Genomic DNA, 27,533 nt, shown 5'->3' with positions numbered 1-27,533 from the left:
CTAAAGGAAAGGGAGGGGGCGGAGCCAAGATGGCTGACGAGCAGTTACCCTAGAGACCGTTACCGTGGGGATGTAGGCCTTGACCATAGGCTTACTACTAGAACCAACCAAGGTTGGGAGTCAATTCCATTTCTATTACAGTCAATGCTAATTTTATATCATTGAAGAGAATTGGAATGGTTTTGACCCTGTAACCAACCCACTGACCTCTGGGCTTCAGACTATAAGAGAACAATATTGTTTTGTAACACTGTGCTTGGTACAAAGTATCCAAAAAGGTCAAGAAACCGTAACACACACACAAAAAAAGCTAAATTATCTTATAAACAATGAATGACAAATAAAAACAGATCATTCTAAGGCTGTTTTGTTGTGAATTGAATTCCCCCTAAACTGTATAATAGTTATAAACACACACAAGTCCCTTTGGCTTTTTATTTTCCTCTTGTAAGAGCTGATCCTAGAACAGCCCGCAGTCTTTCGTGTGGTTTGTTTACGCACCGGGAATCTGCACAGTGATTCGGCAAATCAAATGCTGGTCGTACACAGATACATTTCTATACAACCCCCCCCCCCCCTCCTCAATCTCTCTCCTTTCCAGTTCACATTTCTTTTGGTTGTTAATAATTAACCTTTTGTTTAGTGTTCTCCTTTTGTCTTTATAAGTTTGCATTTGTCCGTTGTAGCTTAGTCAGCTAGTGTCTCATCTGCCAGAAACAGAACATGTAGTGATTTAAACTTGACTTGGTCCCTTTTTCTGAAGGAGATTCTTCCCTTTTGAGAAGTCATTGCTGGGTTCCTGTGTTGGCTGGGTAACCGACAGTATTGGACGACTCAGATGACACCCTATTCCCTACAGAAGTAGTGTACTGTATAGGGAATAGGGGGCCATTTGGGATGCACACTGGGTCTCCATAGAGATGAGGCTGTGGTAGGAAGGTAGACACCCCCCCCCCCAGGGTAAATCGGAGCTGGTTGTGGGTCTTTATAGTCTCTCAGACGGTCATGTAGAAAAAGAGGAACAAACTATGTGGGCAAAAACTGTACAAACAATGTTGAGGTGTGTGTGTGTGTGTGTGTCCGTACTTGTGGCCTCAACACTCCGGATCTTCTGACTTGATCTCAGGCGGGACCTCCTCTGATTTAGACGACTACCGTGATGATCTCCGGTGCTTCCGGTAACGTGGTCTGGACGGGGAGGGCCTGTACCGTTTTAACGGTCAGCGTCTTGGCTTGCTGCTGCGGTTCTCTCGTCGCCGTGCCAGATCTCTTGATGATGCCGCTGATGATATGGGATGCCGCCACCGGAGCGCTCTGATTGGCTGTCGTCGTCGTCACGGTGACCACTGCCGTCCCGGTCCCGCCACCTTGCGTCGTCGTGACGATATGATGTGTCTGTTGTTGATGATGATGATGCAGCGTTGTGGGAACAGCCAGCCTCATCACCTTGGTCACAGGAGATACAATTTGTAATTCCATAAATTAACACGTTTGAATTTGTAACAAAAATAAATTAATACACATTAAGTCTGTGCCCAAATGCAATACCTTTATACTTGCATTTCACTATCTTATGTTTTAATGTATGTGTTTTCCAATTTTTAGCTTAAAATGGCAAAAAAAATAAACTATTTTAAAAACAGACACCTGTGTCCCTGCAGCCATGGTAACATGAGGTGCCAGGGCTCGTACCCCCCAGGAGTTTGTCCCACCCAGGAGAGAGATGCTGCCCGTCGGGGAGCCCCCCAGGCCAGGCTTGGTCTGCTGCTGGTACTGGGCCAGCTGGTGGGCCGGGATGGTGATGATCTTAGCCAGTTGGACCGTGATCTTGTCTCCGTTCTCCGCTGTGGCTGGAACCATAGTGGGGATGGTCTGGATCACAACCTGGAGAGAAGAGATATGGTTAGGAACAGGTCTACACATTCTAGATCTATACAGAGTGGGGGGGGTGGGTCTGGATCACAACCTGGAGAGGAGAGATATGGTTAGGAACAGGTCTACACATTCTAGATCTATACAGAGTGTGGATTGTCTGGATCACAACCTGGAGAGAAGAGAGATGGTTAGGAACAGGTCTACACATTCTAGATCTATACAGAGTGGGGGGGGGGGTCTGGATCACAACCTGGAGAGATGGTTAGGAACAGGTCTACACATTCTAGATCTATACAGAGTGGGGGGGGGGGGTCTGGATCACAGCCTGGAGAGGAGAGATGGTTAGGAACAGGTCTACACATTCTAGATCTATAGAGTGGGGATGGTCTGGATCACAACCCGGAGAGGAGAGATGGTTAGGAACAGGTCTACACATTCTAGATCTATACAGAGTGGGGGGGTCTGATTACAACGCAGGGAAAATAATTATGATGTAGAAGGTGAAGGATTAGATCGTTATTTTATATTTTTTCAAAAGATAATATGGTTTCCAAGATTCAAGTTTTGAATCTTGGACTTGGTTAGTATGAGGCGTGTCTGTAGCTCAGCCGTCACACTGTCCATTCTGTCTACACTACAGAGTAGCTAGCTGACACACCAACTAGCGTGGTTACCCACCTTCGGTTGGGAGTTCGCGTTGCCCGTTGCCGTGCCGATGGGAGAGGCGTTGGCCAATTGGTACGTCGTTTGGCCTCCCGACGTCCCTGGCGCCTGTTGCACGGCAACCGTTGAGATCTTCTGGCCCAGTGACGTTGTCATGACTACAGGCACTTGCATGGCAACCCGTACAGTCCTGGAGACGGAAACGATAACAAAATGGAGTCCATGACAAAGTTTCGTAAATACAAAATTGACTAGATATCGCTAGATAGATAAACTATTTTACATTCAGCATAAAACCTCCAAAGTGAATTGTATGTTTCAGGGTCAGTATGAGGGTGTCTCTCTAACCTGGGTCCTGAGGCAGTGGGGATGATGGCCGTGTGAGAATGCTGTGTCTGGGTTCCGTCTGGCGCCGTGGAAATGGTCACTATCCTCGGAACCCCCACCGCCGCCCCACCCCCCGTCATCACCGCCTTGTTGCCCTTAGCAACCGGAGGATGGACTACGGTTCTAGTCCCACCCCTCAGGATGGTGGGCGTCGTGGCGAGCTCGGCCACATTCAGTATCGTCTCCGACGAGGGCAGGACTCTCTCGTAAGACTTCTCTGAGCCAATAAGATCGCCCGATCTGGAGTCGGCCTTGTCGTCCTCGATGACAACGATGTTCTTGGGCATCTCCTTGAACTGGTAGACCAGCCGCTGACCTTCGACCTTGGCCAGTATACCACGTTGGTAGTAGTACCTGGTAGAGAGGGAGGAGAGGGAGGGAGAGAGGAGGGTGAGAGAGAGGGAAGACGGAGAGAGGGAAATAGAGGCAGGGGATAGGGAGAGGGGGGGGGGGGAAGACAGAGGGAGGGGATAATGTTCCTCAGAGGAACTCATCCAAACCAACAACCTATACAGCTAACTCAGCTTAAAGCCTCTTCCACAGTCAATGCCATTTCAAGTGCTAGACGGTTGTAGGGTAAACCCTCACCTCAGAGCCCGACCCATGGTCTCATAGTTCATGTCAGGTTTGTTCTTGTGTTTGCCCCACAGCTTGGACACAGCCTTGGAGTCCACCAGCTTGAAGATGCCCTTCTCCCTCTGAGTCCACTTGATGTACCTGGGACACGTATTCTTGTCCTGGAGCAAGTCCAACAGGAACTCCCACAGGTACGTGGTGCTGCCTGGGGGACCAGAGACAGGCGCGTCGGTCGAACAGAGAGACAGGCGCGTCGGTCGAACAGGCGGGTCGGTCGAACAGGCGCGTCGGTCGAACAGAGAGACAGGCGGGTCGGTCGAACAGGCGGGTCGGTCGAACAGAGAGACAGGCGGGTCGGTCGAGAGAGACAGGCGGGTCGGTCAAACAGAGAGACAGGCGGGTCGGTCGAACAGAGAGACAGGCGGGTCGGTCGAACAGAGAGACAGGCGGGTCGGTCGAACAGAGAGACAGGCGGGTCGGTCGAACAGAGAGACAGGCGGGTCGGTCGAACAGAGAGACAGGCGGGTCGGTCGAACAGAGAGACAGGCGGGTCGGTCGAACAGAGAGACAGGCGGGTCGGTCGAACAGAGAGACAGGCGGGTCGGTCGAACAGAGAGACAGGCGGGTCGGTCGAACAGAGAGACAGGCGGGTCGGTCGACAGAGACAGGCGGGTCGGTCGACAGAGACAGGCGGGTCGGTCGACAGAGACAGGCGGGTCGGTCGACAGAGACAGGTGGGTCGGTCGAACAGAGACAGGCGGGTCGGTCGAACAGAGAGACAGGCGGGTCGGTCGAACAGAGAGACAGGCGGGTCGGTCGAACAGAGAGACAGGCGGGTCGGTCGAACAGAGAGACAGGCGGGTCGGTCGACAGAGACAGGCGGGTCGGTCGACAGAGACAGGCGGGTCGGTCGACAGAGACAGGCGGGTCGGTCGACAGAGACAGGCGGGTCGGTCGACAGAGACCATACTTATCCTTCCTCTACGTTTACAGCCTTAAACAACAGGTTAAACTTCACAAAGAATACGGTTGATGAACACTTGGTTGTGGGAAAATTAAGTCCAAGCCCCTAATCAACACATGAAATCCTAGGGGTTTATGGACGTGTCCTTTCTGTATATTTGGTGTGTCCCACCTTTTCCTTCTCTGGGTTTCTTCTTGATGCTGAGGTCCGGTGATCCGTTGGACACAGCAGGTGGGTGGGTCTTTGGCTTCCTCCCCGCTACACAGACAAACAGACCAATAAAGTTATTCAAAATCAATCAAATCAATTGACATGGGTCAAAGACATGAGCATTTCACATTGCGTGCAATCTCCCAATATGTCAATAGATGGCGCTCTTTGTCTTCAAGATGCAGCCAGTCCTATTTACCATCAACATCCTGTCTACAAGATACAGCCAGTCCTATTGACCATCAACATCCTGTCTACAAGATACAACCAGTCCTATTTACAATCAACATCCTGTCTACAAGATACAGCCAGTCCAATTTAACATCAACATCCTGTCTACAAGATACAACAAGTCCAATTTAACATCAACATCCTGTCTACAAGATACAGCCAGTCCAATTTAACATCAACATCCTGTCTACAAGATACAACCAGTCCAATTTAACATCAACATCCTGTCTACAAGATACAGCCAGTCCAATTTAACATCAACATCCTGTCTACAAGATACAACCAGTCCAATTTAACATCAACATCCTGTCTACAAGATACAGCCAGTCCAATTTAACATCAACATCCTGTCTACAAGATACAGCCAGTCCAATATAACATCAACATCCTGTCTACAAGATACAGCCAGTCCAATTTAACATCAACATCCTGTCTACAAGATACAACCAGTCCAATTTAACATCAACATCCTGTCTACAAGATACAACCAGTCCAATTTAACATCAACATCCTGTCTACAAGATACAACCAGTCCAATTTAACATCAACATCCTGTCTACAAGATACAGCCAGTCCAATTTAACATCAACATCCTGTCTACAAGATACAACCAGTCCAATTTAACATCAACATCCTGTCTACAAGATACAACAAGTCCAATTTAACATCAACATCCTGTCTACAAGATACAGCCAGTCCAATTTAACATCAACATCCTGTCTACAAGATACAACAAGTCCAATTTAACATCAACATCCTGTCTACAAGATACAACCAGTCCAATTTAACATCAACATCCTGTCTACAAGATACAACCAGTCCAATTTAACATCGTAATCTTTATAGTACCTTTATCATTAAAACCATTTAGGCTCTTTAGCATTACTTTGATGTCTCAATCAACAGCCAGCATCTCCAATCAACAGCCAGCATCTCCAATCAACAGCCAGCATCTTCAATCAACAGACAGCATCTTCAATCAACAGACAGCATCTTCAATCAACCGACAGCATCTTCAATCAACCGACAGCATCTTCAATCAACCGACAGCATCTTCAATCAACCAACAGTATCTTCAATCAACCAACAGTATCTTCAATCAACCGACAGTATCTTCAATCAACCAACAGTATCTTCAATCAACCAACAGTATCTTCAATCAACCAACAGTATCTTCAATCAACCAACAGTATCTTCAATCAACAGACAGTATCTTTGGGTAGTATTATGGAAAGTTTATTGATTTCTCAGTGGATAGCCAGTATTCTATTCTGTCTTAGAGTCATCTTAACCTTCCTGACAGGTTGGTGGTCAGGCTCTGGAAGATACTGTTTTGCCTTATTATTATTATACGACCATGCTGGTCATTTATGAACATTTGAACATCTTGGCCATGTTCTGTTATAATCTCCACCCGTTACAGCCAGAAGAGGACTGGCCACCCCACATAGCCTGGTTCCTCTCTAGGCTACTTCCTAGGTTTTGGCCTTTCTAGGGAGTTTTTCCTAGCCACCGTGCTTCTACACCTGCATTGCTTGCTGTTTGGGGTTTTAGGCTGGGTTTCTGTACAGCACTTTGAGATATCAGCTGATGTACGAAGGGCTTTATAAATAAAAACAGTTGTTTTTTTTGGTTCCTCTAGGAGGGTGACCTCAGTGTCCTCATCACTAACCTTTCTTCTTCCTGACAGGTTGGTGGTCAGGCTCTGACTCGTCTGGTTCCTCTAGGAGGGTGACCTCAGTGTCCTCATCACTAACCTTTCTTCTTCCTGACAGGTTGGTGGTCAGGCTCTGACTCGTCTGGTTCCTCTATGAGGGTGACCTCCATGTCCTCGTCCATACAGTCTTCCGTAGACACCTCCACCACAGTCTCGGTCATCACGTCTGGACGCATCGCCGCGTGGATGAAGTCTGGGGTGGTCCCACACCCTGCCGGGATGAACACATCTAGTGGGACAAGAGGGAAAACGTTAAGAGAGAAACAGTGTGTGTGTTCTGGTGGATGTGACGTTATGTGAACACCAACATTCGTATGAAATCATCTGAGATCTACGACATCAATGATGTCTCTCTGTTCTTGTCTCTCGGCAGCTTATGGATGGAATATGTCATGGTGAATACCTGGTTATGGATGGAATATGTCATGGTGAATACCTGGTTATGGATGGAATATGTCATGGTGAATACCTGGTTATGGATGGAATATGTCATGGTGAATACCTGGTTATGGATGGAATATGTCATGGTGAATACCTGGTTATGGATGGAATATGTCATGGTGAATACCTGGTTATGGATGGAATATGTCATGGTGAATACCTGGTTATGGATGGAATATGTCATGGTGAATACCTGGTTATGGATGGTATATGTCATGGTGAATACCTGGTTATGGATGGTATATGTCATGGTGAATACCTGGTAATGGATGGAATATGTCATGGTGAATACCTGGTAATGGATGGAATATGTCATGGTGAATACCTGGTTATGGATGGAATATGTCATGGTGAATACCTGGTTATGGATGGAATATGTCATGGTGAATACCTGGTTATAGATGGAATATGTCATGGTGAATACCTGGGCTGCGGTCTCCTCTCAGGCTGGTAACAGAGTCCATGTGCAGCAGAGCCTCGGCAGCCTCGATGGTCTTATCAGAACAGTAGATACTGGTGCCAGACTGTTGGTAATGGACGGATGCCTCCACTGAAACACAGAAAACACACGTTAGTAAAGGTGAAAAGCACCGTTGCAGGTCTGTACAGCCGCTGTAGACATTTCATCACTTGTACAGTACAGAGGGGTTCTGATGCATCCTACTGGAAATAAGAGTTGTGTTTGGTTGCCTCAGACTGTTACCTCAGTTTGGTTTTTATTGTGAAAACACTGTCGGCGTTCCACCATTAACGGTTTACTACCAAACTAAAAGGTTGAGACACTTCAAATGGCTTGTTTACTACACTTCACACAGGACTTCTAAAGTCTGTCAAAGCTGACATTCTCTCTGGCGCCCCCTAGCAACCTTTGTCTCCAGTTACTATGGCATAACTGATGTAGGATCAGCTGCAAATTTCTTTACCACTATGACCTACAGTGTCAGACTGACCTTAAAACAGATGTTACAGAGCATCAAGTAACTAACTAACCACAACTAACTAAACATCTATAACTAACTAACCATAACTAACTAACCATCTATAACTAACTAACTAACCATCTATAACTAACTAACCATAACTAACTAACCATCTATAACTAACCATAACTAACCATATAATAAGTATTGGTTAGAAGTCATGGTTTCCTCCTTTCCTTTGGGCCCTGAGGTTTTTCCTTATAAAATGACCCAATCTGTTTTCCTCATTACGGGCTGTCTACAACAAGGGGTCTAGAGGGTTTCCTTGTGCTCATCTGGTCATGGTAAATCATTTCGGCCAGGAATTGTTTCACAAAGAAAAGGAGACAAGGAAAAATTATGCAATATATTAGTATGGGGTATGCAGTCATTCTGAGGAACTAGGAGACAGACTAAGCCCAGGGATTCCATTTACAGTACACTACTTTTGACCAGAGCGCTCTGGGCCCTGGTCAAAAGTAGTGCACTATATAGTGGATAGGGTGCCATTTGGGACAAAACCCAGGGCACCTGTTGTTGTCCCTCTCTGGGAAGCACGTCTCTGGTTACCATCACCCCTGCCCATGTTTGGCTACGAGGCAGGCACAGGGTAGGGGAGAGGGGTTATCTTTAGGAAGACTGCCCCCCCCCCCCATCCCTCTCATTCAGACCCTGACACACACACTACCCGTCGTCCCAAGCGCAAACAAACTGTAGCCCCACACACACACACACATAAACAAGCAGAACTACTATAGGCACCTGATAGGCCGAGCTGTCGTTGAAACCAGGCAGGACTACCTAAATAAACCCACCATAGACCATAACATAGACTGGGCACTGGATACTTTGACACCGATACACAGGATGGAAATAAACAGACATTTGACATACATACTAAGATGCATTTATCTGTAAACATATTATACATACGGGTTGAACTGTAAAAGTGTTAACACTTAAAAAATATTTAAAAAGTAAACTCAACTGTAAAAGTTTAACTGTAAAAGGGAAATAAAATGTTATGCATTTTCATATTTCTAGGGATTCGTTCAACAGTGAGTGTTTGGTTAATAATAATAATAACTGAGGTTGGTTATCCGAGTATTTGGTTGGGTACGGACTCGGGTTGAAATAGTACTGCTGCACTACCTTATTCAGTCATTGTATTTAAGAAAATGAATTAACATCTGTAAAAAGCAATTGAGGCTAAAAGTCAGCATATTTCAAAAGTACAAAATGCGTGTGAATAAATATGATTTTCATCATTACTTCTCGACAAGAAAGAAAGAAAAAGCTGGTACTATTTGACCGAGCCAATAATAGCAAGTCCGACACAAAGTAGTGCAGTCCCCTATGACTTCCGTGTTTACACTCGCGTAGCCTTTCCCTCCAGTTCTCTTCGAAGACGGTGAAGACGGTCTCCATCCCCACGTCACTCACTCCCCGCCCCGGACGCCATTGGATAAATCAGTAATCTACGCCCACCCGTCTAGCAGCGCTCATTGGCTGGTGGGAGGATTTCGAACGCCTCACGAGCGCCGTTGGTCAAATTGACCTGTCAATCAAGCCAACAACCCGCCTAGATGCATAACAATGCTTCCGCCATGGAAATTATCCAAAAATATTTAAAAATTATCGCTAAATCAAGGAAGAAAATGAAACACTCTAGCCAATATAAAAAAGAATAACCTTTATATGGCGAACTGAACTTAAACGAGACACGATTTGCACTTAAAAATCGCTAGCGAGTAAACGCAAAAGCCAGCATTGAGTGCACCGTTAGCAGCCACACACTTCACGGGATAAACCACTGGGCCCACACTTAGATAACGGTCCGAATCTGACTCAGAAAAACGGTACATGACTGAAAACAGATGGGGGAAAAAGTCACAAAATGACTAGAATACAGCTTTCAACTAAATGTTTACACTCACTTCCGTGTCATTCAATGTTTGAACAAACTGGCTGTATGTGTTATTCAACAAGGAAAAATATTTCGATAGACTATATTTCAATACAGGGATAAAATCACAACATAACTGATTCAATATAGGTAAATCATATATACAGATTGTGTATTTAAAGCCATGATAAACGCGGAATAAACATAAATCCACATGCCCTTCCGACTCAGACAGCGTGGCAAAGACGTAGGAAAGACAACACATCTACAACACTTCCTGGTTTCAGCGGGGCTCCCTCTCTGTCAGAATAACCAGTTGTTATGATACACATGGACGAAGAAACTATAAATCACGATATGCACGCGTTGCTTCGTGCAGATTGCGGTCTAATCCTCCAGTGCTCAAATCCAAACGGTAATTTTAAACATTTTAAGAACGACTGAAGAAAAGCGGACATCGCCATGCAGGTTACTAAGCAAGGTGATCACTTCCTGCTTTGCCCTCCATTATTTCATGAAACTACTTAACGGATATGGGGGCGCAGCGGTCGCTAAAATAAACACATAACGTGTCAATAAACGGTCGCCGGTAGAACGAGTTCTAAATAAATTCCGTTACCTGCTCTTATGAGCAGATCGAGTTGGTTAGCGGGCCCCTCATGAAGTGAAGTCGCCATGTTCTTCCCGTGTTGCAGATTCGTATTGACTTCACACTGAAATGCAAAGGCAGCCAAAAGCTCAGATCACTCCGCCGCCAGAGGAAATCTCAAATTCATCCAGACCGCATCACAACCCCCACACCGCGGCAGACGGGTGTCCTTCCGCGCTAAACACAGGAAATCCTCCGCTCTCTCTTGAGCTCTTGCCAAAGATGGTGGATACATTTAGATGTCCCACTCAGGCCGTTAACCATGTTTTAAAGTTCCTGTCTGCTTAAGGGGAGGCTCTCCCATAGGCACAAATACATTAGCAGCTGGGTCTGATTCGCTTAGTCCATTGACTGTATATGAAGGAGAAAAAAAAGGAGCGACTGAGATGTCTCGCTTTCTTTTCCATCTCTGCTCTTGCATCGATCGAACGTCAACCAAAGCAGGAGAAAAGGACAATTCCTCCATAATAGGCCCGTGCATTCAACATTAAAAAAAGCATAACAGAGCATTTTAAGACACCGTTAATATAATGTATGTATTGCATTCCTAACAAGGAACATTCAACGCAAAGAATAAAGATTTTAAGAGCATATAAACGTGTCTTCATTTGCATTATGGCAAAACGACCTTAGTCTAAGTAGGAATGATGTAAGCCTGATTTTAAAAAAATCTCTCACTAAAGTAACAAAAAATTGAACAGTCTGCTGAGGTACCGATTGCAGAAATGTTTAGATCGATGCCAGAGCATGTAGGTACTTAGGTCATCATCCACTTTAATGGGTTAGTTTTCTGACTGGAGTCTAACACCAAGTCTACGCCCCAGACAGTGTCTCTAACACCAAGTCTACGCCCCAGACAGCACTCAGCGACTCTAATACCAAGTCTACGCCCCAGACAGCACTCAGCGACATCATCATGTCAGCAACCAATGACGGAATTTAAAAAAAAGGGGAAAAAAACAAGGAGTTAAAAAATAAGTTTAGAAACGTTACAGTGGAGGTCGTCTCCTTTAGAAACGTTACAGTAGAGGTCGTCTCCTTTAGAAACGTTACAGTAGAGGTCGTCTCCTTTAGAAACGTTACAGTAGAGGTCGTCTCCTTTAGAAACGTTACAGTAGAGGTCGTCTCCTTTAGAAACGTTACAGTAGAGGTCGTCTCCTTTAGAAACGTTACAGTAGAGGTCGTCTCCTTTAGAAACGTTACAGTAGAGGTCGTCTCCTTTAGAAACGTTACAGTAGAGGTCGTCTCCTTTAGAAACGTTACAGTAGAGGTCGTCTCCTTTAGAAACGTTACAGTAGAGGTCGTCTCCTTTAGAAACGTTACAGTAGAGGTCGTCTCCTTTAGAAACGTTACAGTAGAGGTCGTCTCCTTTAGAAACGTTACAGTAGAGGTCGTCTCCTTTAGAAACGTTACAGTAGAGGTCGTCTCCTTTAGAAACGTTACAGTAGAGGTCAGCTCCTTTAGAAACGTTACAGTAGAGGTCAGCTCCTTTAGAAACGTTACAGTAGAGGTCGTCTCCTTTAGAAACGTTACAGTAGAGGTCAGCTCCTTTAGAAACGTTACAGTAGAGGTCGTCTCCTTTAGAAACGTTACAGTGGAGGTCGTCTCCTTTAGAAACGTTACAGTGGAGGTCGTCTCCTTTAGAAACGTTACAGTGGAGGTCGTCTCCTTTAGAAACGTTACAGTAGAGGTCGTCTCCTTTAGAAACGTTACAGTAGAGGTCGTCTCCTTTAGAAACGTTACAGTGGAGGTCAGCTCCTTTAGAAACGTTACAGTGGAGGTCAGCTCCTTTAGAAACGTTACAGTGGAGGTCAGCTCCTTTAGAAACGTTACAGTAGAGGTCGTCTCCTTTAGAAACGTTACAGTGGAGGTCGTCTCCTTTAGAAACGTTACAGTGGAGGTCGTCTCCTTTAGAAACGTTACAGTAGAGGTCGTCTCCTTTAGAAACGTTACAGTGGAGGTCGTCTCCTTTAGAAACGTTACAGTGGAGGTCGTCTCCTTTAGAAACGTTACAGTAGAGGTCGTCTCCTTTAGAAACGTTACAGTGGAGGTCGTCTCCTTTAGAAACGTTACAGTAGAGGTCGTCTCCTTTAGAAACGTTACAGTAGAGGTCGTCTCCTTTAGAAACGTTACAGTAGAGGTCGTCTCCTTTAGAAACGTTACAGTAGAGGTCGTCTCCTTTAGAAACGTTACAGTAGAGGTCGTCTCCTTTAGAAACGTTACAGTAGAGGTCGTCTCCTTTAGAAACGTTACAGTAGAGGTCGTCTCCTTTAGAAACGTTACAGTAGAGGTCAGCTCCTTTAGAAACATTACAGTAGAGGTTGTCTCCTTTAGAAACGTTACAGTGGAGGTCGTCTCCTTTAGAAACGTTACAGTGGAGGTCGTCTCCTTTAGAAACGTTACAGTGGAGGTCGTCTCCTTTAGAAACGTTACAGTGGAGGTCGTCTCCTTTAGAAACGTTACAGTAGAGGTCGTCTCCTTTAGAAACATTACAGTAGAGGTCGTCTCCTTTAGAAACGTTACAGTAGAGGTCGTCTCCTTTAGAAACGTTACAGTAGAGGTCGTCTCCTTTAGAAACGTTACAGTAGAGGTCGTCTCCTTTAGAAACGTTACAGTGGAGGTCAGCTCCTTTAGAAACGTTACAGTAGAGGTCGTCTCCTTTAGGAACGTTACAGTAGAGGTCGTCTCCTTTAGAAACGTTACAGTAGAGGTCGTCTCCTTTAGAAACGTTACAGTAGAGGTCGTCTCCTTTAGAAACGTTACAGTGGAGGTCAGCTCCTTTAGAAACGTTACAGTAGAGGTCGTCTCCTTTAGGAACGTTACAGTAGAGGTCGTCTCCTTTAGAAACGTTACAGTAGAGGTCGTCTCCTTTAGGAACGTTACAGTAGAGGTCGTCTCCTTTAGAAACGTTACAGTGGAGGTCAGCTCCTTTAGAAACGTTACAGTAGAGGTCGTCTCCTTTAGAAACGTTACAGTGGAGGTCGTCTCCTTTAGAAACGTTACAGTAGAGGTCGCCTCCTTTAGAAACGTTACAGTAGAGGGTCGTCTCCTTTAGAAACGTTACAGTAGAGGTCGCCTCCTTTAGAAACGTTACAGTAGAGGTCGCCTCCTTTAGGAACGTTCAGGGAAGGAGAACACACCATTGTCTGTCTGCTTACTTGGCTGGACAACACTCCTTCCCAAAGAGAATACTTCAAAAAGAATGAAATAAATACCTTCCTTTTTACATCTTAAATGCTTTTGGTTGGTTGTGTTGTTCCCTCCACCGTGTCCAACTAACTACAGGCTTTAAACTGTTGGCCTGAATCAACCAATCAAATGGATTTATAAAGCCCTTATTACATCAGCTGATATCTCAAAGTGCTGTACAGAAACCCAGCCTAAAACCCCAAACAGCAAGCAATGCAGGTGTAGAAGCACAGTGGCTAGGAAAAACTCCCTAGAAAGGCCAAAACCTAGGAAGAAACCTAGAGAGGTTATGAGGCTATGTGGGGTGGCCAGTCCTCTTCTGGCTGTACCGGGTGGAGATTATAACAGAACATGGCCAAGATGTTCAAAATGTTCATAGATGACCAGCAGGGTCAAATAATAATAATCACAGTGGAATCACAACTGCAATCAACGCATGTTTACATCTTCCAAACAGTACACTTGTGGACTTTTTATGTACTACAGTGGACGGCCACAAGAGGGCGATGTCTACTGGCAGACAGGCCTTACATATCCGCTTGCTGAGTTTCCTAGCAACCACACCAAAGCTGTGAGTGACTGTAGTACTGTGGATGAAGGTGTGGAAAATAATGTACATCTCCCCAAATGAAAATAACATCTGTAAACTGGTGTGTGGTGTGTATGTCAAGTGAATGTAAAAATCTAAGTGTAATACTTCACTATCCCCCTCTAACACTTCACTTTATTATCAACAACTAGTGCCAAAGCTGAAAGCTGTCCCACTTCTACTCTTATTTTACTGTGTGTGTATTCAGGTTATATATAAAAAGGTACATGTATGTATGTATGTATGTATGTATGTATGTATGCATGTATGTACGCATGTATGTATGTATGTATGCATGTATGTATGTATGTATGTGTGTATGTATGTATGTATGTATGCATGTACGTATGTACGTATGTATGTATGTATGTATGTACGTATGTATGTATGTATGTATGTATGTATGTATGTATGTATGTATGTATGTATGTATGTATGTATGTATGTATGTATGCATGTATGTATGCATGTATGTACGTCAACAGTTTGGACACACCTACTCATTCAAGGGGTTTTCTTTATTTTGTACATTGTATAATAATAGTGAAGACATCAACACTATGAAATAACACATTTCAGAGTCCTGCAATAACTGAAAAAGAGTTAAACCATTCAAAATATATGAGATTGTTCAAAGTAGCCACCCTTTGCCTTGATGACAGCTGTGCACACTCTGTTTAACACTTGTTGGGTTACTACATGATTCCATATGTGTTATTACATAGTTGTGATGTCATCACTATTATTCTACATGATTCCATATGTGTTATTTCATAGTTGTGATGTCATCACTATTATTCTACATGATTCCATATGTGTTATTACATAGTTGTGATGTCATCACTATTATTCTACATGATTCCATATGTGTTATTACATAGTTGTGATGTCATCACTATTATTCTACATGATTCCATATGTGTTATTACATAGTTGTGATGTCATCACTATTATTCTACATGATTCCATATGTGTTATTATATAGTTGTGATGTCATCACTATTATTCTACATGATTCCATATGTGTTATTACATAGTTGTGATGTCATCACTATTATTCTACATGATTCCATATGTGTTATTACATAGTTGTGATGTCATCACTATTATTCTACATGATTCCATATGTGTTATTACATAGTTGTGATGTCATCACTATTATTCTACAATGTAGATGATAGTACAAATAAAGAAACACGAGCAGGTGTGTCCAAACGTTTGACTGGTACTGAATGTTTACCACTAGTGTATTCAGGTTGGGTAGGAAGATGGTAGATGGTATATGATATGTGGTAGCTGGTAGATGGTAGATGATATGTGGTAGATGATAGATGATAGATGATATATGATATGTGGTAGATGATATATGATATATGATATGTGGTAGATGATATATGATATATGATATGTGGTAGATGATATATGATAGATGGTAGCTGGTAGATGGTAGATGATATGTGGTAGATGATATGTGGTATATGGATATGATATATGATATGTGGTAGATGATATATGATATATGATATGTGGTCGATGATATATGATATGTGGTAGATGATATATGGTATGTGGTAGATGGTAGATGATATATGATATGTGGTAGATGGTATATGATATGTGGTAGATGGTATATGGTAGATGATATGTGGTAGATGATATATGATAGATGGTAGCTGGTAGATGGTAGATGATATGTGGTAGATGCTATGTGGTATATGGATATGATATATGGTAGATGATATATGATATATGATATGTGGTAGATGATATATGATATGTGGTAGATGATATATGGTATGTGGTAGATGGTAGATGGTAGATGATATATGATATATGATATGTGGTAGATGGTATATGATATGTGGTAGATGGTATATGGTAGATTATATGTGGTATAGGGTATATGGTAGATGATATATGGTAGATGGTAGATGATATGATAGATGCTATATGGTAGATGGAAGATGGTAGATGATATATGGTATATGTTAGATGATATATGGTAGATGGTAGATGATATATGATATATGATATATGGTAGATGGTAGATGATATGATAGATGCTATATGGTAGATGGAAGATGGTAGATGATATATGGTATATGTTAGATGATATATGGTAGATGGTAGATGATATATGATATATGATATATGGTATATGGTATGTGGTAGATGATATATGGTATGTGGTAGATGATATATGGTATGTGGTAGATGATATATGATATGTGGTAGATGATATATGGTAGATGATATGTGGTAGATGATAGATTATATATGATATATGATATGTGGTAGATGATAGATGATATATGATATATGTAGACCTAGGCCTGTGTGTACATCCCACCCCGGTCTCTCACCTGTCTCCACCACCTCAGTCTCCACCTCCTGTTCTTCCCCCACGTCCTGTATCAGGTAGGTCCCGTCTTCGTAGACCAGAACCTGGGCAGAGAAATACTGCTCCAGCCCCCTGCCTGGGACCTCCTCCACGATCACTGCTGGGTTCTCCTCTTCATCCAGGTCCTCGTCTGTCTCTTCTTCCATCACGTCTCCCTCCACCTCTACCTCCACCTCAGCTTCACCGTCTCCCTCCTCACACTCTCCCTCCTGGAGAACAGGGGTGAGGGAGTAGGACAAAGAGGAACAGAGATGGAGAGAGGGACGAGGATAGAAAAACAGAAGGGGAGAAGGGGAGCTTGGTTAAGAAGACAGAACATCCCAAACAGAGCACTTTCTCTACTGCTATACAGTCCTTAAAGGAAAGGAGACGTGTAAAGGAAGCCAGTGTAGGTAACATTATGTACCGCAGCGCTGATCATGTCCTTTCATAAAAGCAAGGAAACAAGGAAAGGAAGCCAGTGAGTATGAACATTGGAGCGCAGCACCTATCTAGTTCTGTCTTTAAGGAAAGGAGACGTGTAAAGGAAGCCAGTGAGTATGAATATTGGAGCGCAGCACCTATCTAGTTCTGTCTTTAAGGAAAGGAGACGTGTAAAGGAAGCCAGTGAGTGTGAATATTGGAGCGCAGCACCTATCTAGTCCTGTCTTTAAGGAAAGGAGACGTGTAAAGGAAGCCAGTCTAGGTCCTAGGTGATTTCACTGCTCATATTACATTTGAGTCATTTAGCAGATGCTCTTATCCAGAGAGACTTACAGTTAGTGAATTCATCTTCAGACAGCTAGGTAAAACAACCACATCTCAGTCATAGTTAGTGAATTCATCTTCAGATAGCTAGGTGAAACAACCACATCTCAGTCATAGTTAGTGAATTCATCTTCAGATAGCTAGGTGGGACAACCACATCTCAGTCATAGTTAGTGAATTCATCTTCAGATAGCTAGGTGGGACAACCACATCTCAGTCATAGTTAGTGAATTCATCTTCAGATAGCTAGGTGGGACAACCACATCTCAGTCATAGTTAGTGAATTCATCTTCAGACAGCTAGGTGGGACAACCACATCTCAGTCATAGTTAGTGAATTCATCTTCAGATAGCTAGGTAAAACAACCACATCTCAGTCATAGTTAGTGAATTCATCTTCAGATAGCTAGGTGGGACAACCACATCTCAGTCATAGTTAGTGAATTCATCTTCAGACAGCTAGGTGGGACAACCACATCTCAGTCATAGTTAGTGAATTCATCTTCAGATAGCTAGGTAAAACAACCACATCTCAGTCATAGTTAGTGAATTCATCTTCAGATAGCTAGGTGAAACAACCACATCTCAGTCATAGTCGGTACATTTTTCCTCATTAAAGTAGTTATCAGCAAAGTCAAGTGCGAGTGTTTAGTTCAGTAAAGGTGTTTGTTACTCAGTCCAACCCTCTCACCTGATGAGGGTCCTCCACGGCGGTCATATACTCCACCACCGCTCCTCCACTGTCAACGAGCACAACAGAGGTCATGACGCATGCCCCTCCAGGCTAGATCCAGCCCCGGCCTACTCACTGCTGCCTCCTGGCCCCACCTCGCTCTGCTGCCCCACGCTGGTGGCCTCTGGTACTGCAGCCAGGCCACAGCTCAGACCACTGAGGAAGAGACAGAAGAAAAGTTATTTAAACTTTATGAAGCCAGTCGTTGAGAGCCCGGACAGGCCTACACGATGGTAAGAGAGCCCGGACAGGCCTACACAATGGTAAGAGAGCCCTGGACAGGCCTACACGATGGTAAGAGAGCCCTGGACAGGCCTACAAGATGGTAAGAGAGCCCTGGACAGGCCTACAAGATGGTAAGAGAGCCCTGGACAGGCCTGCATGATGGTAAGAGAGCCTGGACAGGCCTACACGATGGTAAGAGAGCCTGGACAGGCCTACATGATGGTAAGAGAGCCTGGACAGGCCTACATGATGGTAAGAGAGCCTGGACAGGCCTACATGATGGTAAGAGAGCCTGGACAGGCCTACATGATGTTCTAGAGAAACATCCAGCTGCTGCTCTCTTCCCTTCTGAGCCAGTACCAGGTTTCAGACCTCTAAGGGCCTGTTCCCTCTCCCTTCTTCATATGGCTAAGGGCCAATGGTTGCTAAGGGCACAAGGCCCTCATTTCCTGCTCAAAGGAAGAATGATTGGACTTTGAGAGGAGGAAATACAGACTGGACACACATTTCACTTGCCCTCCTACACACACACACTACACATTTTCTTTAATTATTTTACCTTTATTTAACCAGGCAAGTCAGTTAAGAACAAATTCTTATTTTCAATGACAGCCTAGGAACAGTGGGTAAACTGCCTGTTCAGGGACAGAACGACAGATTTGTACCTTGTCAGCTCGGGGATTCGAACTTGCAACATTTAGGTTACGAGCCCAACACTTTAACCACTAGGCTACCCTGACGCCCCATTTCACACACACTTTTCACTTTCTCTCCCACACACAGCAGCAGAGCTGTAGGAGGCAGAATTCTAGAAAGTAGATCATTGACAAAACATAACGACTGTTCCCTCGTCCGATTGACACAGGACAGGTCAATACCAAAACATAATGACTGTTCCCTCTGATACAGGACAGGTCGATACCAAAACATAACGACTGTTCCTTCCTCTGATACAGGACAGGTCGATACCAAAACATAATGACTGTTCCCTCCTCTGATACAGGACAGGTCAATACCAAAACATAATGACTGTTCCCTCCTCTGATACAGGACAGGTCGATACCAAAACATAATGACTGTTCCCTCTGATACAGGACAGGTCGATACCAAAACATAATGACTGTTCCCTCCTCTGATACAGGACAGGTCAATACCAAAACATAATGACTGTTCCCTCCTCTGATACAGGACAGGTCGATACCAAAACATAATGACTGTTCCCTCTGATACAGGACAGGTCGATACCAAAACATAATGACTGTTCCCTCCTCTGATACAGGACAGGTCGATACCAAAACATAATGACTGTTGCCTCCTCTGATACAGGACAGGTCAATACCAAAACATAATGACTGTTCCCTCTGATACAGGACAGGTCACTACCAAAACATAATGACTGTTCCCTCTGATACAGGACAGGTCAATACCAAAACATAATGACTGTTCCCTCCTCTGATACAGGACAGGTCGATACCAAAACATAATGACTGTTCCCTCTGATACAGGACAGGTCGATACCAAAACATAATGACTGTTCCCTCCTCTGATACAGGACAGGTCAATACCAAAACATAATGACTGTTCCCTCCTCTGATACAGGACAGGTCGATACCAAAACATAATGACTGTTCCCTCTGATACAGGACAGGTCGATACCAAAACATAATGACTGTTCCCTCCTCTGATACAGGACAGGTCGATACCAAAACATAATGACTGTTGCCTCCTCTGATACAGGACAGGTCAATACCAAAACATAATGACTGTTCCCTCTGATACAGGACAGGTCACTACCAAAACATAATGACTGTTCCCTCCTCTGTTTGATACAGGACAGGTCAATACCAAAACATAATGACTGTTCCCTCTGATACAGGACAGGTCAATACCAAAACATAATGACTGTTCCCTCCTCTGTTTGATACAGGACAGGTCAATACCAAAACATAACTACTGTTCTTAATCGTGGTCTTTTGGTTTAATCTAGTAACTATCTATTACCTACTATAATGTAGTCATATTATTACTGGGACAGGCTCGTGTTCCCTACTGTAATGTAGAGGACAGGGCTCGTGTTCCCTACTGTAATGTAGAGGACAGGGCTGGTGTCCCCTACTGTAATGTAGAGGACAGGGCTGGTGTTCCCTACTGTAATGTAGATGACAGGGCTGGTGTTCCCTACTGTAATGTAGAGGACAGGGCTGGTGTCCCCTACTGTAATGTAGATGACAGGGCTGGTGTTCCCTACTGTAATGTAGAGGACAGGGCTGGTGTTCCCTACTGTAATGTAGAGGACAGGGCTGGTGTTCCCTACTGTAATGTAGAGGACAGGGCTGGTGTTCCCTACTGTAATGTAGAGGACAGGGCTCGTGTTCCCTACTGTAATGTAGAGGACAGGGCTGGTGTTCCCTACTGTAATGTAGAGGACAGGGCTGGTGTCCCCTACTGTAATGTAGAGGGCAGGGCTGGTGTTCCCTACTGTAATGTAGAGGACAGGGCTGGTGTTCCCTACTGTAATGTAGAGGACAGGGCTGGTGTCCCCTACTGTAATGTAGAGGACAGGGCTGGTGTCCCCTACTGTAATGTAGAGGACAGGGCTGGTGTTCCCTACTGTAATGTAGAGGACAGGGCTGGTGTTCCCTACTGTAATGTAGAGGACAGGGCTGGTGTTCCCTACTGTAATGTAGAGGACAGGGCTGGTGTTCCCTACTGTAATGTAGAGGACAGGGCTGGTGTTCCCTACTGTAATGTAGAGGACAGGGCTGGTGTTCCCTACTGTAATGTAGTTGTATAGGTAGGAGGACAGGACTGGGATCAGTACTAATGGAAATCCCTCTTCAATTCTTCAACACAGCTGACTGATCCAGGACCTGCAGACCTTATTAACAACTTGATTAGTTAAGGTCACTTAACCTGTAGTGGACTAAAACAGAATCAGGACCTGTAGTGCAGAGAAGACCTTGGTCAGTTGCCTCACCTTATTCCTATAGCCTGGTCTTTAAACATGTTGATAACTAACTAAACCTGCCCTTTATACACCTGTCAGTCACTGTGCATTGTGTGGCTGCATGTTGTAGACATTTCACAGCCTTCTTCAGTCTTTCTGTCTCTGGCATGGGATATAGCCTACACACCCTGGAGCGACTGGCTGAGTGAGCGACTGGCTGAGTGAGCGACTGGCTGAGTGAGCGACTGGCTGAGTGAGCGACTGGCTGAGTGAGCGACTGGCTGAGTGAGCGACTGGCTGAGTGAGCGACTGGCTGAGTGAGCGACTGGCTGAGTGAGCGACTGGCTGAGTGAGCGACTGGCTGAGTGAGTGAGCGTGTGGGCAGTGCAATGGACGTTGCCTGGTCACACAGTGAAACGTCAAGACCTTGGAATGTGCAGCCCCATCATCCAAGCAACATAGTGTGTGATTGTTAAAGTACACAGGTCTGCATCCTTGAGGGCTGCAACATCCGCAAGTTTCTTTCCACTCTGGCCCAAGGCTGATGGAAAACGTTGACACGAAGATAACAGTCAAGGAAAGGATGACATCAGCAAATCACAAACCAGCTGAAGGATGATCTCTGCGCCTCCCACTCCCTCATTGCCTCCCACTCCCTCTCCCTCATTGCCTCCCACTCCCTCTCCCTCATTGCCTCCCACTCCCACTCTCCCATTACCTCCCTCTCTCCCATTACCTCCCACTCCCTCTCTCCCATTACCTCCCACTCCCTCCCTCTCCCTCTCTCCCATTACCTCCCTCTCTCCCATTACCTCCCTCTCTCCCACTCCCTCCCTCTCTCCCACTCCCTCCCACTCCCTCTCTCCCATTACCTCCCACTCCCTCTCTCCCATTACCTCCCACTCCCTCGCTCCCATTACCTCCCACTCCCTCCCACCCATTACCTCCCACTCCCTCCCACTCCCTCTCTCCCACTACCTCTCTCCCATTACCTCCCACTCCCTCTCTCCCATTACCTCCCTCTCTCCCATTACCTCCCTCTCTCCCATTACCTCCCACTCTCCCATTACCTCCCACTCTCCCATTACCTCCCACTCTCCCATTACCTCCCACTCTCCCATTACCTCCCACTCTCCCATTACCTCCCACTCCCTCTCTCCCATTACCTCCCTCTCTCCCATTACCTCCCACTCCCTCGCTCCCATTACCTCCCACTCCCTCTCTCCCACTCCCTCTCTCCCATTACCTCCCACTCCCTCTCTCCCATTACCTCCCACTCCCTCTCTCCCATTACCTCCCTCTCTCCCATTACCTCCCACTCCCTCTCTCCCATTACCTCCCACTCCCTCTCTCCCATTACCTCCCACTCCCTCTCTCCCATTACCTCCCACTCCCTCTCTCCCATTACCTCCCTCTCTCCCATTACCTCCCTCTCTCCCATTACCTCCCTCTCTCCCATTACCTCCCTCTCTCCCATTACCTCCCTCTCTCCCATTACCTCCCTCTCTCCCATTACCTCCCACTCCTCTCTCCCATTACCTCCCACTCCCTCTCTCCCATTACCTCCCACTCCCTCTCTCCCATTACCTCCCTCTCTCCCATTACCTCCCATTACCTCCCTCTCTCCCATTACCTCCCACTCTCCATTACCTCCCACTCTCCCATTACCTCCCACTCTCCCATTTACCTCCCTCTCTCCCATTACCTCCCTCTCTCCCATTACCTCCCACTCCCTCTCTCCCATTACCTCCCACTCCCTCTCTCCCATTACCTCCCACTCCCTCTCTCCCATTACCTCCCACTCCCTCTCTCCCATTACCTCCCTCTCTCCCATTACCTCCCATTACCTCCCTCTCTCCCATTACCTCCCACTCTCCCATTACCTCCCACTCTCCCATTACCTCCCACTCTCCCATTACCTCCCTCTCTCCCATTACCTCCCTCTCTCCCATTACCTCCCACTCCCTCTCTCCCATTACCTCCCACTCCCTCTCTCCCATTACCTCCCACTCCCTCTCTCCCATTACCTCCCACTCCCTCTCTCCCATTACCTCCCACTCCCTCTCTCCCATTACCTCCCACTCCCTCTCTCCCACTCCCTCTCCCATTACCTCCCACTCCCTCTCCCACTCCCATTACCTCCCACTCCCTCTCTCCCATTACCTCCCACTCCCTCTCCCACTCCCATTACCTCCCACTCCCTCTCTCCCATTACCTCCCACTCCCTCTCCCACTCCCATTACCTCCCACTCCCTCTCTCCCATTACCTCCCACTCCCTCTCTCCCATTACCTCCCACTCCCTCATTACCTCCCACTCCCTCTCCCCCATTACCTCCCACTCCCTCATTACCTCCCACTCCCTCTCCCCCATTACCTCCCACTCCCTCTCCCCCATTACCTCCCACTCCCTCATTACCTCCCACTCCCTCATTACCTCCCACTCCCTCTCCCCCATTACCTCCCACTCCCTCCCACTCCCTCTCCCCCATTACCTCCCACTCCCTCTCCCCCATTACCTCCCACTCCCCCATTACCTCCCACTCCCTCTCCCCCATTACCTCCCACTCCGAGAAACATAGGAAATGCAGTGGCGCCAGCTGTAGTTGTTTCATAAACATGATATCAAAGTCCACAAACACAAACATTCCCTGACAGCTGCTGCACCCGATGTTCCTCTGTTCAAAGCAATACTGGAACGGAGTAGCGTATTCTTTGTAGCTAGTTAATGTGGGATAAACACAGGTATGACGGCCTTACACACACACACACACACACACACACCAGACTAAACAAGTCTCAAACAAGACCTTCAACATTGAAACCAGAATTACAGGCTGGTCAAGAGAGACGCCATGTCACCACAGAAGTACACAACAGTTCCAAACCCTAAAAGTCAACAAAAGACAGGCAAAAATTAACCCACCAAACTGCAGTTAGTTTCCAAAGCTAACGTGATTAGTTTGGACTGCTGGCATAAAAACACTAGCGAATGCCTATCCATATACATTACATAAAGAGAATGTAGGTTATCACTCACTCCAAAGTCCTGTCATTCCAAAGTCTAACGAAAGCCAACATCTTCACCATACAAGATACAGAGGAGCCACACAACCACTGCAAACGTTCCTCAGACAGGCTACTTACCAAGGAACACCATGGAACAGAGAGAGCAGGTTTAGATACAGTCACAGTCTCATGACCTGCTCCACATGCTCAATCTGAACCCTGCACATTCATCCCCAGACTGGATCCAATATGGGAAGGATTCCAACATTCCACACAAGTATCCAACATTCCACACAAGTATCCAACATTCCACACAAGTATCCAACATTCCACACAAGTATCCAACATTCCACACAAGTATCCAACATTCGAGGAATCCCACAACATTCTGACTTACTCCTGCTGTTGATTCATCCATGACATCTAGAAAAAGATAGGAGCTTTGTTTGACTGTCTTTCAACAAGCTAAATAAACAAGAAGTGATACACAGAGGAGAAAGAGAGAGAGAGAGAGAGAGAGAGAGAGAGAGAGAGAGAGAAAGAGAGAGGAGAGAGAGAGAGAGAGAGGAGAGAGAGAGAGAGAGAGAATGTGGCCTTGCAGAACCATTATCCTTGCCTCCATTTCTCTGTAACCTCTTCCTTCCAGCTCTGTCTCTTCCCATCCCTCTATCCTCCTGTCTTTCCATCCCTCTCTCCTCTCATCCGTCTTCTCCATGCGGTGGAAAGAGAGTGAGCCTCAGAGAGACTCAGCACTTTGAGAGTGTGAGCCCTGCCCCCAGATCACATGATGAGGGTGGAACACACACAGCGTCACATGATACTGCAACAACAGAGCTTTTGTTCAGACTGAGGCTAGTTGCTAAAGATACAACGCCCTGCCTTGTGCCCTGCCCTCACTCTCGCGCACACACACACACACACACTTTAGGCTTAGATGACCTAAAGTGCACACAAACAAGCCAACATCAGATGATCTCACACACCCACAGACAAACACTAGCAGTCATTCACCATCAACTGTAACATCTTCCACAGCAACATCAACAGTTACAGACAGACACTAGCAGTCATTCACCATCAACTGTCATATTATTTATACCAGTCAGTGTCTGAGAGGTCATATTATTGATACCAGTCAGTGTCTGAGAGGTCATATTATTGATACCAGTCAGTGTCTGAGAGGTCATATTATTGATACCAGTCAGTGTCTGAGAGGTCATATTATTGATACCAGTCAGTGTCAGAGAGGTCATATTATTGATACCAGTCAGTGTCAGAGGTCATATTATTTATACCAGTCAGTGTCTGAGAGGTCATATTATTGATACCAGTCAGTGTCAGAGGTCATATTATTTATACCAGTCAGTGTCTGAGAGGTCATATTATTGATACCAGTCAGTGTCTGAGAGGTCATATTATTGATACCAGTCAGTGTCAGAGAATGGATGTAGACTAGACTGTGTGCTCAGCACGGCTCCAAGATGAAGTAGCCTATCAGGTGGAGATACATACAGTGGTATGCTACTCTACAATGACAGTCTCCTATCAGTGCCAGAGTTTGACCAGCGAACCCAACCCTCACCGTGACCATTTATTCCCTGCCACTCCACTACCCCTTCTCATATCACTATGGTAACCCTGGGGTCCATCCCACCACTAGACCTTGGTTTCCCACCCCCCTCTTGAGAACCAACCAAATATTCACCCAATATGTAATATTCAAGTAAACGTACGCTTTTTGTTCAACAGTCGGTACACTGCAAGTTTCACTGTGTAAACGGTGTCTGGTAGGCTGAAACCGTTGTTCACTTGTGAGATAACTATCCTTCAGGGCCTAGCTCGCTGGTTCAAAGGTTACTCTAGGCCAGCGCTTCTCATTTAGTTAGTTATCAGTTTGTTTGCATTAGCAGCTCGTCACAAATTCTTTGTGAGGGAAGCAGTTATTACAGGCCAAATGTCAAGTGCCGCCATAGTCTTATCTAGGGCAAGATAACGCTGCTGTCAGACAGACAGAGCAACGTCTGCTTTTATCTAGTCTGATTAACTTATTAATAATGTACGAAAATGAAATATGAAAATGTATCCACTCACTACTTACTGTAAGTCGCTCTGGAAAAGAGTGCGTGCTAAATGACACCAATATAAAATGTAGCAGAGTAGCTACGAGTGATTGACAAAACCCACTGACGCCTGTGCAGTTATTGCCGACACTACTGTTGTCTGTAGTCCTGCTCTTGGGCAATAGTATATTGTGGTTGTAGGGGGTTAAATGGTGATTACCAGGGGCATTGCCAGTGTAAATGTATGGTATTAAACACAACAGAGGGCGACATGTACAACCTAGGATAGCTAAGTTAACTAGAGGGACATTTTACTGTAACTTCCTGGAGCCCTCTCTCTCGCTCTCAAACATGAACATTGATTAAAGACTTTATTTATTTAATAACCACAGCAACTAGCTAACTAGTTACCATTATTAACTAACGCTAGCCAAATTGTGACGCCCCCTCCTCTCTAGTTAGTTAGCTAACATGCATATGTTCTGGTACTCACGATTATCAGCTTGTCGTTAGATAGTTTTGCAGAATTAGCATATGGATAGTTTACAAGACTCTCCTTACCTTGAAATGCCTCCTCTGCCCAGTCCAAAAGGGGTTGCTGATGGCAGACCGAGTCAACAACAGACAATGGTAACGCTAGCTGCTGCCTGTGCCGCTCGGTAACCTCCTCCCGAACAGACACAGCTAGCGGTGCTAACGTCAAAGCTAGCTGACGGTAACTAGCAGCCCGTTTGTTATGAGCGAACCAGATCACTATGCCGCATAGTGTGAAGCTAGCTACACTTAGATTTGGATTTGTTTGTTTCTGGTCGTTGTGAAAGCACGTTTCTATGTTATTCTGAACAATATATAAAACGGTGTTTGTTTTTTTCGAAGGGGGCTGGACTCGTTGTTGCTGGGAGGAGAGATTCGGGTCAAAGAAACGACACACCGGCCGTGACGTCACGCAGAACAGCAACTGCCTTCCCCATAAATAGTATCAGTTATATTTTGCGTTATTTTCCCAAATTCTTATACTACTGATGTTATGTTTCGTAGCATTGAAATTTAACAACTTT

At 45.4% G+C, this 27,533-nt stretch overlaps 1 protein-coding gene across 5 annotated transcripts; it reads right to left on the bottom strand.

Annotated features, from left to right (window-relative positions):
- Positions 1-156: 156 nt before the first annotated feature.
- Positions 157-27,403, bottom strand: LOC109876829 (ETS-related transcription factor Elf-2). 5 transcript variants are annotated; one of them, XM_031814845.1, is made up of 11 exons: positions 27,037-27,400; positions 18,195-18,392; positions 16,720-16,966; positions 7,489-7,614; positions 6,664-6,852; positions 4,637-4,723; positions 3,514-3,706; positions 2,887-3,279; positions 2,554-2,728; positions 1,648-1,884; positions 157-1,446 (listed from the first exon to the last, which is right to left on the bottom strand). In XM_031814845.1, the coding sequence occupies exons 2-11, from the start codon at positions 18,267-18,269 to the stop codon at positions 1,144-1,146; spliced, it is 2,025 nt and encodes a 674-aa protein (XP_031670705.1). In that variant the 5' UTR covers positions 18,270-18,392; positions 27,037-27,400; the 3' UTR covers positions 157-1,143. The 5 variants fall into 5 exon arrangements, with proteins under 5 accessions (XP_031670705.1, XP_031670706.1, XP_031670707.1 ...); XM_031814846.1 differs by lacking the exon at positions 27,037-27,400 and adding an exon at positions 24,813-24,947; XM_031814848.1 differs by lacking the exons at positions 157-1,446; positions 1,648-1,884 and adding an exon at positions 1,916-2,125 and having other exon boundaries at positions 27,037-27,403.
- Between the last annotated feature and the right edge of the window lie 130 nt (positions 27,404-27,533).

The sequence above is a fragment of the Oncorhynchus kisutch genome, unplaced genomic scaffold, assembly GCF_002021735.2.
Source record: "Oncorhynchus kisutch isolate 150728-3 unplaced genomic scaffold, Okis_V2 Okis07a-Okis12b_hom, whole genome shotgun sequence".
Lineage (NCBI taxonomy): Eukaryota > Metazoa > Chordata > Actinopteri > Salmoniformes > Salmonidae > Oncorhynchus > Oncorhynchus kisutch.
This window is presented reverse-complemented; position numbering and strand designations above follow the sequence as displayed.